This window comes from Phocoena sinus, chromosome 18 (genome assembly GCF_008692025.1).
Source record: "Phocoena sinus isolate mPhoSin1 chromosome 18, mPhoSin1.pri, whole genome shotgun sequence".
NCBI lineage: Eukaryota > Metazoa > Chordata > Mammalia > Artiodactyla > Phocoenidae > Phocoena > Phocoena sinus.
This window is the reverse complement of record NC_045780.1, coordinates 69,243,187-69,264,249: the sequence shown is the minus strand read 5'-3', so window position 1 is coordinate 69,264,249 and position 21,063 is coordinate 69,243,187. Positions and strand designations below refer to the sequence as shown.

The 21,063-nt window shown below is 38.1% G+C and overlaps 1 protein-coding gene across 3 annotated transcripts in view; it reads right to left on the bottom strand.

Moving 5' to 3' along the window:
* PCCA (propionyl-CoA carboxylase subunit alpha) overlaps positions 1-21,063 on the bottom strand; it is a 355,051-nt gene that overhangs the window by 256,638 nt on the left and 77,350 nt on the right. For all 3 annotated transcript variants that reach the window (XR_004346661.1, XM_032611119.1, XM_032611120.1), the window contains one exon: positions 1,751-1,882. Coding sequence is in view for 2 of the 3 variants with exons in the window: in XM_032611119.1 (XP_032467010.1) it covers positions 1,751-1,882 (132 nt within the window). In the remaining variant the exon portion in view is untranslated. The remainder of the gene's footprint in view (positions 1-1,750; positions 1,883-21,063) is intronic.

Below are 21,063 nucleotides of genomic sequence, written 5' to 3'. Positions count from 1 at the left end.
GCTTCAACTTGTTACTTTTATGGTGCCTCAAAGGCATCAGGTAGACCTGTTTAAGAAGCAACTGGATATGCAGTTCTAAGGCAATATCTAGAACAGATATACAGGTGTGAGATGTGAAGCCATAAAAATAAGTTATATTGCTTAGAATGAGTTTGTCCAATAAGAGAAAACCCGTAGTAAAACCAACATTTAAGGGACAAAGGTAGGAAGAATAATCAGCATGAAACTAAGAAGAAGCATTTAAACAAGCCAAAAATACAAAAACAAAACTGGAATGGAGTAATGTGCCAGAAGTGAGTATTTCGAGAAGGAAAGAGTAACCAAGAGACTGAAATGCTTTGAAGAGACTGAGAAGACCAGGATTAAAAAATACACACTGAGAGGGAAGAGATATGGGAACATATGTATATGTATAACTGATTCACTTTGTTATAAAGCAGAAACTAACACACCAATGGTAAAGCAATTATACTCCAATAAAGATGTAAAAAAAAAAATTACACACTGGATTTCATGAGAGGGAGAGGTTGCTGGTAGCCTTTTCAAGAGAAATTTCAGTGGGAATGAGGAAAGAAGCCAGATGTATACTAAAGATAAGGGGGAAAGTGTGGAAATGAAAGCAAGTGAGGACAATTCTTCCAGCTGTGGAGTGACAAGAGGCTACTGTGCTCTCTGAAGAGGAGGAACACGTATTTCTTTCCACTAAACTGGAAGCACCATGGTGTGAGGGACCACGGGTTTCTTTTATCATCAGGTGCTTCCCACTTAGCTCAGGGATGAGTACATTTTTGACTGATTGAGCATTTTTAATAGCAATAATAATGGAAAGGCGTTAAAAGACAAGGAGAATTTTAAGACACAGAAGAGAGGAAAGACAATGACTGAAGACTGTAGCCCATGAAGTCTATAAAGGGTACATCTAGAGCATAAGAGGAAGAATTGGCTTTACAGAGGATAGGGAACATCTATTCTTTGTAAGATGAGAGAAGGGAAAAAAATGGATGAATACATATTGAGTAAATATAGGTAAATATGGGCAAGAAGCTGAGGATATTTACTAACCAGGGGCCATGCTTGCTAACTGTCCTGTAATTCATGAAATAATCCAGCACAATGAAGAACTGCCCAGCCCAGAAGGTACAATAAGAAACACTGAGATGAAGAGTTCCTGCAGACTAATTCAAGTCTACAAAGGGACTCTTTTCTCATGAGAAAAAAAATGAATAATTTTCGGCAGTGGGGAGGAGCACAGAGAGGAAGGGGAGACACATACTCCAACTTCTGCATGTCTTCCTTAGAAGACTTCAGCTGCAAAAACGGCTTGCTGGTTGAGGAGTAGTGCTTGGGATCTACAGTGACACACAGCTATACCAAACAAGTTTACAATTCACATTTTATGCATACAGACAGAAGCTCACCGTAAAGATACAGATAACATCATAATGTTTCAAACATTAAATATATACCACCAACAGATGAAATCCACACATCTAACAGCACATTTTTATATCACCAAGTTTTCTCCTATGAAAGTGAAAGTCAACACTGATCATTAAATACAATGCTTCAGGGGCTTCTTGCTCTTTTTAACTTACGCTATTCAAAATAATCCAAGTGTAAACAACATTGATTTGTTTAATCTATACATGAATACTTTAAAAAGCAAAAATTGCATTTTATCTTACACTTTTGACAAAATGTTTGACTTCAGGACATGCACTATAAAGATTAGAGTAAAACAGTTTCTCACCTTGACCACTCCATCAAAGCCAGGGATTGTGTTAACCTTTGCGTTCTTAGCTAATAATTTGCTTTCAATCTTGTCACCCATGGCTTGAATAGCATGTGTATCAGGTCCAATGAAGATGACATCTGCTGCTGCCTGTGAAGAAATGCCAGTATAAATTTATAACAAAAACATTTCAGTGCTTGATATGGAGTCACAATTTTATAAAAAGAAAAACCCATATGTATATTTACTAGTTACTCACAGACCAAGAACAACTTAAAAGCAAGGATTTGAGCTAATATATTACAATATATAATACTGTGTTGCATATAGTATATGTGCACAAAGGTATATGAAAGTCAGGTCAAAGAAAAATAACTAAAAGTAATGAAGAACTCCTACTTGATATTAACAGTATCCTTTGGAAAAGCAACTTGAATGGTGTTGTAGTTATATCTAGTATTCTGCCACCCAAACTAAACAGTAAGTTCACCTTTAAAATGCCTTATAAATCTTTGTATTCTCAATACCCTGCAGCACAGTGCCTACTTTAACATGCCAACTTTGTGCCAGGCTTTGAGCTAAGTGTAGGGGATAACATGGATGAAAACCAGAGAATATCAACTAATTCAAGGGAACATGAAACAGATCACCAGTACCTCAGAGAAATAGACAAAATAAAGTATGCAATGTTTACATCCTTGTGACTATAAGAAATGAGTAAAGAATACAGTAGGAATTTACCAGGCAGAGTTATGATTTCAATCAAAACTACTCTATATAAATCACGATTAGTTCCCCAGCAATGGGTCCACCTCTCTGTGTATATGATATTAAAGTAAACAAAATGCTAATGAATACTAATTAAGGACAGAAAAAAATACCGATGGAGTTAGTGCCACTGTAGGGCATGGTCCAGAGAAGTGAAAAGGGGGTTTGCTGAGGTAAAGAATGAGGTCATTAGGTAAAGAACGGAAGTTAACTATGAAAAAGGAAAAATCAGATTGTATGCAGGGCATCATCATAGTAAGTTACCTAACTGCTGATTCTCCCATGACCTTTGGTCAGGGTCAGTATAACGAATAAATCATATAATTTACATCTCATATTCTACCTACTGGCACTGCTGCCTGAAAAGACTCTCGGCTTTAGAAAGGAGCTTCATTCTCCTTACGAGAATATCATCCAGAGTACCTACTGCAGTGTGGTGTTTGGATTGTTCTCAGCCATTGTGAGCAAAGAGGATTAAACCCACCCAGAGCAGGAGGAGGAAGTAGAGCAGGGACACAACAAAAGGAATATATGAAGAGATAAATATTTGGGAGGTGATATGACAGTTTCAACTTTACACGTGCTGAGGTGAGATGCCTGTGGGATAGTCAAGTGCCCATGTTCAGGAGACAGAGAGGTCCAGAGGTTAGAAGATAGGTCCAGGCTGAGATACAGATTTTTAAAGGCATCAAATAAAGGATGGAATTAAAAATTGTAGATGAAATCATTCAGATAAAATGTACAGAAAAGCCAATGCCTTTAAACTCAGGATGTATACTTTCCCTCCTGCCCAAAAACAAGACAGAAGGGGAATTTTTAGATTTTGAGTTTAAAGCCTCTTTTCTTTGTGTGACAAGGGGGTAATAACCACCATGCAAGTTTGACTGAAGGACTGAATAAATAATAATATAAAACACGAAGCTGAGTGCCACAACTGTTAGTTCTTGTCCCCTACCCAGAAGTCCTGATAAAAAGAGAACACTAGAATAATAAGACAGCTAGGTCCACAGGACCCCAAAATACGTTACAGGAACCAAAATACCAACACTTACCAGTGTTACAATAACAGAATGCTAGATAAGAAACCTCTTCAGCCATAACAGATGCTCATTAAGTACCTCTCCATCAAATGTTTGTATGTAGTTTTAACAGAACCTCATTTTCTTTAAAAAAAAAAAAAGAAAAAAAAATTTTTTTTTTTTTTTTTTTTTGGCCATACGCAGGCTTCTCACTGTTGTGGCCTCTCCCGTTGCAGAGCACAGGCTCCGGACGCGCAGGCTCAGTGGCCATGGCTCACGGGCCCAGCCGCTCCGCGGCATGTGGGATCCTCCTGGACCGGGGCACGAACCCGTGTCCCCTGCACCGGCAGGCAGATCCCCAACCGCTGCGCCACCAGGGAAGCCCCCCAAAAAAAAAAATTTATGTGAAACCCCCAAAATGTAAAGCACATAAAAAAATGGAACTGCTCTGTAAGAGGGGAATGTGGTAGTAAGACTACACCTCCACATACTCTGTGTCTCTAGCTGGATAAACTAGTCATTTTGGACCAGAGCAATAATCATACTCACTTCTATTTATCCCAAACGTACAACCCAATAAACACTAAGAGGAAACAATCATGTTTCAACTACCAATTGTCTTTCCATATTCTCATTTTACTTGCTAAGATGGAGGAATTTTTATCATAAATGCTGTTTTAAATACCACTATGCCAGGCAGATGTAATCAAGGAATCAGAATACCTACACAAAGAGTTGAAGAAATACATAAATGAGAACATCCAAAATACATTATGATTACACTTCTGATTAACAAGAGCCCAACAACCAGGAACCACTGATTAACCAGACTTTTTTCATGCATTCTAATTTGAGGAAAATTACCCCAAAATGTGAAATTACCAAGAAAGAAAGCTCACATCAAGTATTTAGTGACTATTCTTTCTCCCATCCAACACAAAGAAAAATAGCCAGTAGTACACTGAGTAACTACTCAAACAGATGTTTCAATAAACTAACTTCCTTTCTATCTTTATCTTTTTATGTTTTGGTAGTACTCCCTGGGTTAGCCTTTAAATGTAATTAAGGCAAATTAAGGAAGCAGTATCATAGCTCTGACTTCCGTAATTCTTTGACCAAAAAAGCAAGGATAAGACAGTATGGTAATTGCAGAGTGATGAAGCATGTTTCAAAAGTCCTGAGTTTTTGTCCAGAGTGATTTGTGTGACTTAGAACTTAAGGCCAAAATTTATGCACTAATAACCTTTCAATACTCTACTATTATTAACCCTGTATCTTTTGCTACCCATTTTCCCTAATCACCAGTAAGTCTCTTCAGCATGCCATAGCAAAAAAATTTATTTCTCAAACTATGCTTTTCAAGGAACTTGTAAATTTACCATGAATGATAAATATAATACCTAAATACAGGTAAATGTATAATGGTCATGAAAAAAGTGGGAATTTTTTCATCACTGGAAACACTTTTGTAGTGATACCTAAGAGAGAAATTACAAAAAGCTGAAATCACTGCTCTAAGACTGAAGAGAAAAAAAATACTGTTTTCATTTTCTAAATTCTGTGATTTTATGGTTCTGGTCATATTTTGATAAAAGAATGGGGAAAAGAGTTGGGTTTGAGCAATGTGCTAGGGAAACAGAGATTTAATTTACAACAGGCTTTATGTTGCAAATTCAGAAATCATCATCTGTAAAAATTAAAATGTATGATACATAATTCATTCTTAGAAATACCATGACAGTTAGTAAATTGCTAAGCTATGAATCCCATTTTTTTTTAACGTATATATTTTAGGTTCATAAGGAATTACTACTTGGATAACTGTAAAACTAAGGTCAGACAGACATGAGCCATAGCCATGGAAAAACTGCTGAACTGCCTGAAGGACCTAGACTCTGGACTTTAATTTTTTTCCATGATAAAAGAAAAAAGAATTTCTAGTAGAAAAGGCCAGTTTCAGGACTGGTGCAGAGAAGTTAGCACATGAGATAAAAAACTGAGTCAGTGAGAAAGCTTTCAAAAATTAATATAGTTATCTCAAAAGCACATATTAGTGCTACCCACTGAATGTGTTGATAACAATGAGTATCAAAAAGAATAAAAGAAATTACAAGGTTAATTCATCTTTTCAAGACCACGAATAAACCTTTTCCTGCTACCTCTGTTCAAGTATTTGAACTTCTCAGACATATATCACTGATTTTAAAAAATATATAGCTCTTTAAAAAGCAACATAGAGGAAAACTAATTTCACACATAAAACTAAGCAAAATAAAAGTGTCAAGGTAAAATCCTATACACTGTTTTTATAAGAAAAAAATAAGAACTAAAAAAACATCCATGGAGGGAAAAAAGCACGAGAAAGACATGCTAACACAGCAGATCAAACTGTCACCTATTATTTCAAAACAAGCTGAAAGGGCTTCCCTGGTGGCACAGTGGTTGAGAGTCCGCCTGCCGATGCAGGGGACATGGGTTCATGCCCCGGTCCAGGAAGATCCCACATGCCGCGGAGCGGCTGGGCCCGTGAGCCATGGCCACTGAGCCTGCGCGTCCGGAGCCTGTGCTCCGCAACGGGAGAGGCCACAACAGTGAGAGGCCCGCGTACCACAAAAAAAAAAAAACAAGCTGAAAGACATTTTAAAATAAGAAAACATGAAATAAGATATCAGAATTAGAAATGCTCTGAAAAGACGTGATAGACCTAAGGATAGAATTAGAAATGCAAAAGAAAATAATTTGGGAAGTGAAGACTAAACTAGAGGGAAAATAAGAGTGAATAAAGAAAACAAATAATGACTTACAAGAGACAGAAAGTCAAAGGAAGAAACTTTTTAAAAATTTAAATGTAAAAAAAAGAAATTTTTTCTAAAATGCAAGAGAAAATGGCAAATACTAAAGATAAAGAACATCCAACATATGGATAAGAGGAGTCTTTGGCCCGGGGGCTGGGGTGGGGGGTGGGGGGCACGGAGACTAAAACAACGAAAAAATACTAAAAACCGTAACTCAAGAAAACTTTCTTAAAACTGAAAATACATATTAAACATACTACAGCATACCTGAAAAATTCAACCCAGAATGAACAGTACCATGATACATTCCAGCAATACTACTAAAGGAAAAAAACGAGAATATGTGACTTGTACAAAAGAAAAGTTTAAATTCTCACCAGACTGGGGCTTCCCTGGTGGCACAGTGGTTAAGAATCCGCCTGCCAATGCAGGGGACATGGGTTCGAGCCCTGGTCCAGGAAGATCCCACATGCTGCGGAGCAACTAAGCCCATGCGCCACAACTACTGAGCCTGAGCTCTAGAGCCCATGAGCCGCAACTACTGAGCCTGCATGCCACAACTACTGAAGCCCACGTGCCTAGAGCCCGTGCTCGGCAACAAGAGAAGCCACTGCAATGAGAAGCCTGCGCACCGCAATGAAGAGAAGCCCCCGCTCGCCACAACTAGAGAAAGCCCACGTGCAGGAACAAAGATCCAACGCAGCCAGAAATAAAACAAACAAACAAACAAAGAAACCAATGCATCTTAGAAAGGTGGCTGATTAAAGGCCTGAAGCAAGAAATGTAAAACATGAGCCTAGAATATCTTGTCAGATCAGAGAGCAAGGAAGCTATAAAAGATTATGAGGGTCAAGTCCAAAAGACCATGAGCCAACTTAGGTCCCCCTGGCCAAAGAGGGACAACTTGAGATTCACTAGTAACTCCAACAGATTTAAACCTACAAAATACGTTTAAATCTATGACTTCATAATGATACTTTTAAAAAGAACTGGGGGCTTCCCTGGTGGCGCAGTGGTTGAGAGTCCGCCTGCCGATGCAGGGGACACGAGTTCGTGCCCCGATCCGGGAAGATCCCACATGCCGCGGAGCGGCTGGGCCCGTGAGCCATGGCCGCTGAGCCTGCGCGTCCGGAGCCTGTGCTCCGCAACGGGAGAGGCCACAATAGTGAGAGGCCCGCGTACCGCAAAAAAAAAAAAGAACTGGTTAACCAATTTATTACCTCAAAAACTAGTAAATAAAGGTAAAGAATTATACACTCATCTTGCTCTTTCTATATGAATTACACCCTTAGGAAACCAAACAATAAATGAGGGGAAAAGTCTCTTTATAAATATATTCCGATTAATTAATGAAAAAGATGTTAGAATTAAAATATCACCATTTTGCAATCTAATGAAGCAATAGCTATAGACAGTAAGCTTCAAAGGCTGCTTAGATCTTAAAAAGCAGTAAGAAGACATGTGCCTCCTACAGTCTTGGTCAAAGGAATTGAAACCTAAGTCTGATCCCCATCTCTGAAGCCACTTTGCCAATCTGTAGGAAATGCTACAAGAATGGAGGGAAATGCAGAACTGCACCATGATTATGCAATCAGCTAAGTCAAGACTGAGAGACACTCTACAGGTCAAACAGCCCAAGGTTCGTCAACAGATAAACTGCAGGGAAGAGAAATGTATGTGAGGAGAACCTATGGATTGAGAGATATTTAGAAGACCTATCAGAGGTGAAAATAAATGAGCAAGACAAATCACAGTGTCTAGGGATGCAAGTTTGGACCATAAAATTATTTTAAAATTCATGAAAAATGATTACTATATAAGTCAAAGTAATGGATACATCTGGGGAGAGACCAGAGGTTAGGACTCAGATGGGTCACACGGACAGGCCTTCTGGGATTCAGGGCAAATGTCTCATGACTGAACCTACGTAATGGCTACAAGATTCCTCTCCTTACGCAAGCCCACACTGGTTCTGCATAGTTTTTTCTGTATCTGTCTTTTATTCTACAATAAAAACTCTGAAAACATTCTCAGAGTAGCCGCCAGCTTATAGGAGTAAACCCAACACCTACACCAGAAGCAGCCACAGCAGCAGCACCCACAGCCAGCGAGGCGTTTTTCAGGCCGGTTTGCTAACCTCTTCAGGGGACTTTTTTGGCTTTTTTAAAAAAAAAGAAAAGAGAGAGAGAGAGAAAAAAAGAAAGTGCATTCTCATGTTTGGCTGGGATGCTTCAGTAGATGGTTATTTTGCACAAAGTGAAGCGTGATGAAGTGGTAACAACCACTGCCACTATAGGTTAAATGTGAAAACTATGAAGTACAAAACATCACCTTTGCTGGCTTAACCGGACAGCATCCAACCTCTGCAGCATCACTACTTCCAAAACACTCAGATTTTGCTCTTTGTATGAGCTCCAAGAAGAGCTCATGAGGATGGTGGCAGAAGGGTTGATCTGGGATTCCATCTGACTAGTGTCTGTTTGCAAAGAAAAAAGATCTTCCTGTTGCCATGAGCACTGCTGAAATCACAGATGAGCTTGGACTGAATTCTCTGAGCAACAGAAGCTGGTCCATCAGGCCACCTGTGGCAGTGGAGGAGGACTGGATTGCTGTCCAATCCGTGATGAAACCAGAACCCCTCAGGGAGAACTCATCTTCCTCCTGCTTTCCTCTTCTCCCTTTCACTACCTCCCCTTAACTCACCTGTGGCACACTGCGCTCACTGTGGACTGAGCGCCTGAAGCTGTATTTCATTACGCTTTTGGTCACAGTATATTACACTATACTGTAAATGTGATAGGTGCAACCTGCAAACTGATTTCTTATTTAATGTAAATAGTTTTTGCTTCCAATGAGACCACTTCTGCTATTTGATACAATATTACTCAGCCCTTTTTTTTTTTTTTTTTTTTAACTTAAAAACAAAAAACTCAGTTCAGTCCCAAGAAGGAATTTCAGCCAAGTTGGCACTCGGGCTCTAACAAGTTACTGTGTAAAAGAGGGAAGGCTCCTCCTCTTGGCTTATGACATCGGGGTTGAACCGTTTTGGTTGTTAGCTTTTAACCTGAACTCAGTGAACTTTTCAAAATAATGATTAGAAATAAAAGATAAGGACAACATTTGAACACACAGATGGGAGAAACATTCCTAGTGTAGTTTCCATGGTCATCAGTAAATACCAGTCGGCTGGGTCTTTACCCCAAGACTGGGTACAAGGTACGGATGAGCACTTACTGGAAGTCCCAGGCTGTGCAGTGGGAATGATTAGAGAAGACCAGAATATGAATCCTAATTCATTTTCCTCAACACTGACTGTGGGGCATCCATAAAGAGAGGTATAGAACAACCCTAGCAGAAGGTGCCACCAGCCTCCAACCCCCCTACATATATAGGCGTCATTTTCTTTAAGTGCTAGTCTGCTCCTTGCAAATTAAGAACCCAATTTATGTGACTCACTGGGAACAGAACCTTAAGGAACTTGACTGTTGTGGAGGAAGGGTAGTGGAAGGGAGACAAAGACTCTTTAAAATTCTAAACATAAATTTATAAACCAGCACAGCTTTTCAATTTGTTTGGGATGCTAATTGCAAGATCGATTGAAATCTAACGACATACTTACAAACTGCATTTAGCTTATGGTACACTGTACATGTTGTGAGTCAGTTTAACCAAAGGAATCTGTGTCTTTGTCAGTATTACTAGTATCTGGATTTCATTCAGTCTAATGTATATTCTGTATTAAGTGTCCACTTGGCACAATGCACTCAAGTAATATTATTACTTCCAGATGATAGCCACGCACAATATTTAGTTAGAGAAACAGTTTCCACACTGTAACAATTGGCAGAAGTCAGGTTTTCTAGTTAAGGAATATCATTAAATATAAAACCTTGTTTTTCACGCATAGAAGTGAACAATACAGCAATAAGACACCTTCCATTTCTAATATTTGACAGCGGAATGATTTTCATTTCTATTTTTCAGCTATTATTAAGTCCAAAAAGTTGTTCAATTTTTTTTATTAAATGTTCTGGGTTTCTGACAAAGGTACTTAGGGCAAAGAAGAGGTTTTTGATACTTATTAATTTCACAGAAACCATTTAAATAAACTATAAATCTCTCAATATCTTTGTACTTTTGGGGTAAGCTTTTCAAGCTCACGTGGAAAATAGTTTACTTTTAAAACTTCTAGTTACTGTAGTCTATGTTAATTTTGTAAATGTTCTTTCCCTTTTAAAAGACTAAGATTGAAGTTTGTTAGTGTTTGCCATTTTTGTGTGCATATCTGATTTCTTTTTATTTCCCTGTAATCAGCACTGATACCTATTTCCCGCGTCTCCTTGACTGCTAAGAAGAAAGAGGCTGGGCGTTCAGCTTCCACATTCTACACTCTTTGTGCAGATCAGGACACTAAAAAGACACGAGTTAACAGAAACCTGAGTGGGCTGTTAACCTTTTTTTTTCTTCGGGAAATGTAGATGCAATAACATTTCCAGCTGAAAGACTCAGATTCTAAGTTCCTAATGTTTAAGAATGCAAATGAAGTATTCTGTCTTTTCTGTGCCTGGAGGTGTTCTGTGAGAAAACAGAAAGAGGTTTCTAGGATTAGTTCCACAGATTTCCTTTATCATGTAAAATCTTAGACTGGTTGCACTGGCAAGAATCAAAGAAAAGCAATACAGAAGATACCCAGAGAAAATGAATTCAATAACTTCTTTAGCAATAACACTGAGAAAATTAGAGTTAACTAAAAAGTCAGCCTTTTGGATAAATTTTAGCCTTCCTCCTTTAAAGAAATTCTAGTTTTAATATTAGAACATTTTAAAAAAATATATTAGCAAAATATTGATGATCAAGTCAATGACACTAAATTTTCTTGGATGAAACTGTTCAGTTTATCACTCAGCTACCTGGCATTTTCAGAAAGTTAAGCTTATTTCTGCTTTGTAATACAATAGTAATAACGCTTTAATTAAAAATGCAAGTACAGCTGTGAACTTCTTGTTGCATTTTCATATAGATTGATCTTCTTGATGTTTGAAATAGGATTTTATGTTGAAATGTTTTTTAAAAAATAAATAAAACTTGAATATATAAAATTTTAAATTTGTTTATATAAAATTATTTATGTAAAACCTTGAACTCTTTTAATAATTTCAATTGGATTGAACAAAGTATGACATTCATGATTCGAGGCCCCAATTATCTAAAACCCACAAGGAATTTTTATTTCAAATACAATAATTATATAAGGTTTAATGCATATTGAACGGGGCTACCTGTGGGAATGAGTTTGTGTTCCAGTAATTCTAATAAATGCTACTGTAAAACAAAATTTTTTTTAAAAGATGTAGGCACAAATGTTAAAGTATTTCTTCTAGATGTATTTTTTAAGAGGATAAGGTAAGAAACTTCATATTTAAATATGGTTGTGTATTGCTAAGGTTCTCCTTATATAAACTGGTCATAGGAATTATTTAGTTATGAAGTTGTAATTTCCTTCTTTTGTACTTCCCATAAAATACTTTTAATTTTATATCTCAACAATTTGGATATTAAAAATGAGTTGTTTTCATTTCTCCCTGATCCAATTATTTTTATTGTTTCATGAATACTAAAATTAATTGGTACTTTCGGATTGAAAACTAACTTTTCCAGTTCAATTTTGGAATATAACAACTATGGAATTAGATGAGCAATTTTACAGTTTAAGTCTTAAAAATGATTTAATAATGCTTCAATTAGCATGAGGGAATGTTAATGTAGATGCCTCCTGACACCTTCTTGTTCATTCCTCAGAGTCCATTAATATTTACTGCTAGTAGTAAGCTGGTAAACTGGTGAAAGGCTAGAGATCTTGTGTTTAGTCCGAACACTGGATACTAACTTTAATTTTTAAATGTTTAAAATTGGTCTAGGATATTACCTGAATTATGTACTCTTTCTATTTCCTTTGATAATATGAATTTTTTTAAAACTTGCTACAAGTAGAAGTCCTTCCACACTGTGCTTAATTTACTGCTTTCTGGAACACATCAAGTTCTCGATACCACTGCTGGATGGAAATCAGAGCCATGTGGTTTGAATAAAGCATGCTCTACCTACAGTTGGGATATTCTTTTTTGTTAGCACATTTAATTGCTGCGCTCTAGTACAGCCTACGTTATAAAGCTTATTTCAAATAACAAATGGAATGCTAAAAAAGCAGAGATCATGATTTCCAGTTAATTGCCTCGAGCAGCTAATTCCTCACACTACTCAGTCCAAAAGGCCAACCTGCTACTTTCACCCTTTATTTTGGTTATTAACAAGGATGCAATGAAGTGAAAGTGACAATAAGATGTAGTGGTATGACCCAAGTAGAGATTAATTTATCTCTAGGTAGGAAACATTTTTTTAAAGTTTGAAGGGAGTAAAAGAACAAGGAATGCATTAATATTAACAAGAACAACAATATGTACTTTACTTACTTATTTAGCACCATCTAAAAGGCACTGTAGTAAGGCTCACTTTACCCTAAAAACCATTTTATACGTAAACATTTCAGTCATTGGGTTCTAGTTGGTTTACAAAGTTAGAAAGTCTTCAATTTATTCTAGAATTACACAGTAAAATATCTTAACTAACATTCCACAGTTTTTACAGTTTTTAAAAATTTTTTTAATTGAGGTACAGTTGATTTACATTGTATGACTTTCAGGTGTACAACACAGTGATTCAAAATTTTTACAGATTATACTCCATTTATAGTTATTATAAAATATTGGCTATATTTCCTATGCTATAAAATATATCCTTTTAGCTAGCTTACTTATATTTTATACAAAGTAGCCTGTACCCCTATTTTGCCCCTCTCCCGTTTCCTCTCCCCACTGGTAATCACTAGTTTGTTCTCTACATCTGTGAGTCTCTTTCTTTTTTGTTATATTCACTAGTTTTTTAGATTCCACATAGAAGGGATAATATACAGTATTTGTCTTTCTATGACTTACTTCACTAAGCATCATATCCTCCAGGTCCATCCATGTTGCTGCAAATGACAAAACTGCATTCTTTTTTTTATGGCTGAGTGGTATTCTATTGAGTATCTACACCACATCTTCCATATCCATTCATCTGTTGATGGACACTTAGGTTGCTTCCATTTCTTAGCTACCGTAAATAATGCTGCTATGAACACTGGGGTGTATTATCTTTTCCAATTAGTGTTTTTTAATCATTTTTCCTCAAAAAAAAATGGAGCTACGAAACCAGCAGGACATAAATAGTCATTTCTACTTAACATGTCAGTAAAATTAGGATCTGAGAGATGAAATCAAATGCCCACCACACCTAAACAGGTAAAGTGATAGAAATAAGGTAAGACCCAAACCAGTGGTTTTACCTGCAGCTCTGCTGCCTTCTCATGTCCCAGGTTCAGGTGGCATGTGCTGACCACTGGGAAGTGTCATACATAAGTCTGCCTGACACAGTCCCAGGACACACCTATTACCTCAGCACCCATCTGACTAGTGCCTCTTTTCACTCTCCAAAGCATGCTTGTTTGGACAGACCTGGTTTCTGAATGCAAAGAGTTTACAGTCTAGTAGAACAAACAACACATACCAAACAATAAAAACAATAAATGGTAGAGAGTACTAAATGCACTAAAAGAGGTTAAAAATAAAAAATCAGGCACTGTGAACAGAGTCCAACAGAGGAATCAAGGAAGGCGTCACAAAAAGGGTAGCATTTGAAGGAAAAAAGACAACTAGGATTTGAAAAGGCAGCAAGGATAAACAAGCATTTAAATATTCAGGAAAACAGTCCTCCCACTGGTCTGTAAAAGGTTCTATGATCTTCAGAGAATCTTGATGAAGCTACACGCAACCCGTGTTCATCCTAAAGGGTCTCCCCCGCCTTCTCTTAAGCCTTACAACAACCAGACCTCAACTGCATACTTCTTCAGTATACAGGTAAAGCCATGCATTCACTCTACAAATACGTGCTAAGCACCCACTCTGTGTCAGGCACTGTGTTAAGTCTAGGGAAACAATGATGCACAAGACGAAGATGTACCACTGCCCTCTTTTAGTTGACAAACCAACTGGGAAGACAGGACACAACAAGCAATTAAAATCACAAGAAAGCATGGGTGCTGTGACAGAGAAGTACAGTAGTATACTCTGGGAAACTAATGGTAATTAGAATAAAGCATACATGGATGGAAACTGTCAGCCAAATCAACGTAAGTTTATTGCAATGATACCTCTACATATGAAGTGGCAATATTTCAATCATAACTGCATAAACAATAAAAGACAAGGGGAGTCTTTCCAGACAGAGATTCCCTCCCCTTTGCATCAGAGAATTTTTCCCTTCTGTTCACATTAAATTTTGCTACAATTTTAACATGCTCCAATCACCTGATACGTCTTTCTCAGAAAGTCCAACCAGGGCCTTTCTAACCTGCTAGATAAATAAGACTTGAGAATGCAATCTTCTCCCTTCAATTCAAGCCTTGTAACTGATGAGGGTGAAAATGGACATCATATATAATAGATGAAGCATTATTTTATATCAACTACCAATAAGCATAAACATTAATTGCAGCAAAATTATCTTCTTAAAATGTTTTACCAGCCTGTGCGACTCCCTTGAAATGTACGCTATCACCACCTTACGTAGCCTTTTGAAGTTTTCAAGTTATGACTGACGCCACCTATAAACTCCTCACCTCCCATGGCTCTTGAATCGTATAAAACAACTGTCAAACAGGGTTTTAAATTATATTCTTGTATTATAAAAAGGCAGGAATTAGAAGCAGCAGAGTGTAATGGTTAAGAGCAGGAGGCTGCCTAAACTCCAATTCTACCATAAACTACCTGGGTGGCCTTGAACAAGTTTCTTAACTACTCTGTGCCTCAGTTTCTGTATCTGTGAGGATTAAATGAATTAATATATGCAAAGCACCTGGGACAGATGGGACCCTAATGAGCTGCTGTCTAGCTGTGAAGGGATTCAGAAGGCACAGCTGGCTGTAACTGACTGGTGAGGATTCCCTGCCCGCCTTCCCGTGTGCAGGTGTTTAATGCATTCCAGGAGCCTTGTTCCTGAGAAGGCAACCCTTCCTGAAGAGGCTAAACCTACTTCTCCCCAACACCCTTCATCTCCTCCTCTCAACCGGCTCCTTCCTCTCACCCTAAAACCCTGCTTGCATGTAGACTTGCTCATCCTTCCATCACAGGGCTAAAGCTGAGGCAAGCAAGCAAGCCACAGCTCTCAAAGGAGAAAAGATGTCGCCCAGACAAAATTTTAAATGCCCGCACAATCACAGCAGCCAGCCAGCCAGCCTCTGGTAACAGAAATTACCGCGGGGCAAGCACAGATAGTGCTGGAAGGCAGGCAGAAATGAAACTATTGTGCATGCCAGCTTGAGGAATACAGGCTCTACAGACAACAGTAAGCCACTGAAGGATTCTGAAGTACTTCAGGAAGATCAGTCTGGCTCCAGTACTGACCAGGCTCCAAGGAGGAAAGATTGAGAGGAAGTGATCAGTGGTCCAGGAGAAAGACATGAGTGAGGAAGTAATATGACAGCAGTGGGAATTCAGTAGAGAGAAAAGCAGTGAGAAAAGCTGCAGTAATACTAATTAATAGTACACCTGGCAATGGATTTAGGGAGAATGACTGAATTAGGAAGTGCAAGGGAGGGGAATGGTCAAAGTTGACCATAAGATTTGCAGGCCAGAAAACAATTCAAACAGGAAACCGAAAAGCAGGTTCTGTTACAAGGGTAAGTTCCACTTTGCACATAAGTGACCTGTTAGCAGGACAACCGGAGGAGACTTCCATGGGAGACACTCTCACATGGATCTGGAAATGTCTTCAGTAAAAAACAGACAACATCCAAATACAATTTCTTGGGATAAACTACCCTGCTGCACTTGAAACCTTAAAAAGTTATGATATCACATTTACCTGTATAATCACTAAAGTCATGAGCTGTGAAGTACTTCTGAGAGATTTTAAACATTTTACTCATGTTATTACTACCTTAAACACTTCACTTCCGAATCAAAAAGGGTTTTTGGAGTACTACTGTTCATGCTCTGTGGTTTAGAATGCTTTTCAGTTTCAAAAGCTCAGTTTTGACACAGCAGTTACTCTACTTGACCAAAGACTTCAACTCTGATTTAATAATGCTATTTAATAACAAATAAACTTCAAAAGTCTTTTTGAATTTTTTGGCTTCAATATCCACACTAGAAATTGCATAAAGAGAACACTGGAAGTCAGCAGAACACATAAACGAGCCATCAAAGATGAACTCCATGATCTGGGATGACGTGCCAAGGCATTTTCACAGAACACTAAGGCCCACCCACCATACCAGTCAGAAAACAGCGCTCTGATGCTGTAATGTTTATCCGCCATAGGCCATTTCCAACTATCCTAAGAGGAGGCTAGACTCTAGTTAAGACCTACCAAGAAATAAAAGTAATTTGAAGTAAGTCTTCTATCTTCTTTAGGTTACCTATAATAAAGCCCTAAAGAGATTCAGTCCTTTTCCCATATTGTCCAGTCTAGTAAAGAATTTTCAAATTAACAACAATGGAAACTGATTTCAGGGTTTTTTGGATAAGAGGACAGCATAGAAATGATCTTAGGCTGAAAAGGCATAATTTTATGGGTTTAAAATAAAAACCGTACAGTACTGGAAAACAAAAAATTATAATCCTTGTTGGTACTACTAAACGGTCAAGATATATGCAAATTAATTGTTTTAAACTCATTCACTGACAAATTTCTAAATAAAATAGAAAAGGTTATTTAAAATAATTTAACTCTATTTTCAACAACTCGGGATGATGTCACAGGTCATCCAGAGACTACATACAATATATTATCCCCACCTTGTGGTCAGCTTCATGAAAATGAACACACTAAAAATAGCAACAATCCCTGTACCTGTCTAAAAACCTCTCCTACCATTTATTTCACAGATATGACTTGTATTTCCAAGAATTCCTTCTTCCCATGTTACTCTCAACATGAAAAGACATAATTCTTATTTATTCTTACATGTTTACCCTCTTTGTCTAATTTTTCATCACAGAAGATAATACCTAATTTAAACATTAACAATCAACAGGTATTAATTTATTATATACCCACAGAATGGGGTATTTTTAAATCTCTGTGTGTTTCAATTTTACTTCTGTTAGGTTGCCAAATCCTGCACCACTATATTGGGGGTTGGGGAAGTGAATCCCTTGCCTCTTCTACAGCATAATTCAAATTTGGGGGGAAATCCAGAAAGTTTATAAATCTAATCCAACACTAATGTTTACGTATGTTACTATATTTTACAAATATTTTATCAGTGTGATTCTCACTTATCCACAAATATTTTTTAATTCTGAAAGCAAATCCTCCACAGCATTTCTGAATTAACTGCCCACATTCTCAACTGACATGCACTAAAGGGAATGTAAATCTCATGTTATTGAATATAATTACTAAGCACTTCTTGGCCTTTAATATCAAGTAAATATAATCAGTAGGCCCTATACATTTAAACTATATGACACGTTCTCAGATTACTTGTATGTCATCCCTATCTAGCTTTTACTTTCCGTGTTACTACACCCTGCCCCCATGTATTAGCAGAAATAACTGTACCATGTGCTTTTTTATTCACAATGTCACAGAGTCTCTTTCTAGTGGCTCTAACCACATGTGTGCTTATGAACAAGATAGTGAAATGTGTATTAAACTAAATATATTCATACAGATGTGTAGCTGTTTCAAACACCATACTTTGACTATAGAGTAGTCTATCTCCGTCCAAGTACAATAAAAAGGAACATTTGTAAATAGTTGAAAAAAAACATATTTCATGACATGTTAAAGATCACATAAAATTCTAGTTTTAGTGTTCATAAATAAAGTTTTATTGAAATACAGCCATACCCATTATGTTCACTTACCTATACGTGCGGGCTGTTTTCATGCTACAACTGCAGTTATATAGTTAATAACTGAGTTGAATAGCTCTGGCGGTATGGCCTGGCCCTTTACAGAAAGAGTTTGCCAAACACTGGGCTGTATGATGAAACGGTTTCCATTTCTAGTGATCATACGCATGAGCAACAGCTGAACAGCCATCTTGCAAAGATAACAGAAGTGATTTCCGTATTTATAAACATCTGCCTACTTTGAATTTAGGGTATCAAATCTATCCCATGAATGGCCCAAAAATAGAGCTAGGCAATCCACCTCTTACCCATTTGCTTATTAAGCAAATATATACGAGCCAGATATTGTTCGAAGCATTGAGGAAACAGTAATGATCACAAGGGGGGAGGGGAACTCCTGTGGTTGTGTAGGTTACATTCCAGTGGGAGAGAAAGACAGACAAAATAAAGTATGTATCAGGCTGAAGTAAATAGAGAAAAATAAATTAGAAAATGGGAATTGAGAGTGTGAGGTGATAGGAGAATAATAACTAGCCATTTTAATTAGGATAGTCAGGGTAGGCATCTTTGAGAAAATGACTTTGAATGGCCTAAAGAAGGCACATCTGGAGATTCTGTGTTCTAGGCAAAGAAACTAGCAGGTGAAAAGGCCCTGAGGTTGTAAGCATACCTTACCTCAAGGAAGAGGTAAAATACAGTAAGCAAGAGAGCAAAATACTTAGATCAGAAAGGGGGATGGGGACTTAAAGGACTGGTTCTTACTCTGAATGAAATAAGAAGCTATTAAATGTACTTTGTTGCTTGGTTTTTAGCAGAGAAGCTGATATTTGAAATATCAAATATTTGGATATTACTTGTCCAGGGATCACTCTGACTGGGTTCTGAGAATACTCTGGAGGGCCATAAACATGGAAGCTTGGAGATCAAGTAGGAAACTAATTTGATGATGCAGATGAGAGATGCTGGCAGCTGGAATAAATGGTAGCACTGACAGTAGTGAGAAGTGATCAGATTCTAAATTAATTTTGAAGGTAGAGCCAAGAAAATTAATCCCCTTCCTGAGAAAGTCTTCTCCCCTTTTTTAATCTCCATTCTTCTCCCCCATCACCTTCTCTATGTAAACACACTCCTATTTTCAAGATCCACTTCAAATGCCACCTTCTTCATGAGACTTTTCTAGACACTCCTCCCCCATCAAAAGTAAGCACTTCATTCAATGACTTCCCCACAAGGCCATCTCTGACTCTCATGAGTTAAACTCCTCCCTAGGTCTCCTCCCTGTTGTATCTCCTCTCTATAAACTTCTTCAGGGTAGTGAATCTGCTTCATCTTTGTATTCACTGGTATCTGCCACATCAAGAGATATATGCCAAACAATCAAATTAGATAAGTTCTAAGTTTCCTCTTGGCTCAAAAAGCCCGTGATTTTCTTCTCTCTGTGTACTTTATAACTCCAATGATGCCACAAATATGAAACTCAGCTTTATAGGGGCACAGAGTTTTTATGACAGGAGTAAATTCCTAGGGAGGAAACCAATAGCTAGACAAATACAAAACACTCTTCTTCACTAATCCTTTCATACACACCCACACCTCTCCTATTAGAAATTAGACAACTGTCTCTCCAGCTATACCCAACCCCTAAGCTACCAGAATTAACCATTACCTTCATGCAGCGCCTACACGAGACATACTTTGATTGCTGCGATGACCACACTGCCCTATAATTATGTGGTATAATAGACATTCTGTGGAAAAGTTAGCCAGCCCGCAACTCTCTGAGCTGCACTTTTCCCAACCACAGCAAAAGTCCCCTCAACTGCAACCCTTTTGGGGTTTTGTTTGTTTGCTTGTTTGTTTTGGCCGCACCGCAGGGCATGTGGGATCTTAGTTCCCCGACCAGGGATCGAACCCGCGCTCCCTCTAGTGGAATTAACCACTGGACCCCAGGAAAGTCCCTGCAGCCCTTTTGCAGGATGTGATCTGGCTCCCTGAACACAGATGACTGTAGCAAAAAGCAGCTAACCCAAACTCGATCTATCGCAGTCCCTTTCCCAGGAATGGGGACCAAGTGAAAAAAGAGGCTTTCCTCTTTTCAGGAGGCCAGACCTAAAACACATAAGCTCAGGGGCTATGGAGTCAGCATGATCCATGGGACCACTGGAGCAGAGAAGCAGAGGATGCAAGTGGACAGGCTTGCCGAAAGATTTCAAAGAATGAAGCAGAAACACAGAGCAAAAAGACCTGACAGCTGGCTAGTCTCTGTTTCCAAGTTTCCTCAAGCCTCCCTATCTTTTCACTCTTGGATTCCTCATAACACCCATGTGTAATATGCACAAAGTTCTAGCTGCCCAGCAACATCGTTAAAGCAACTCATAGCCTTGACATTGTTTTCCTTACTTACTAACATAAGGGTTAAGGCTTTAAGCTCTGGTTCTAAAAATTTTAACTGAATAGTAACAACTGAGTGTTCTTTCAGTCCCCAAGACCAATACAAGGGACAATCACAGAAGGAATCAAAATCTAATACCCATAAATAAGTTTCTTGGAAAAGCAAGTTTTGTGCCCTCCTTTATTTTTTTAACTAAGTTTCTCAGTGTCTAGCACAGTGGGATAAGAAAATTTTCAATAAATGTCTGATAAAGAACAAAAGACTGTCAACCCACTAAACATCCCAACTCTCCCCGCCCCCAGCACACACTTCCTCCAACACCCACAGAAATTCTTCTGAAAGCACTGATGCATCTCCCACTTTTGGGTTTCTCTGCCATTCTCTCAGACCTGTCCCA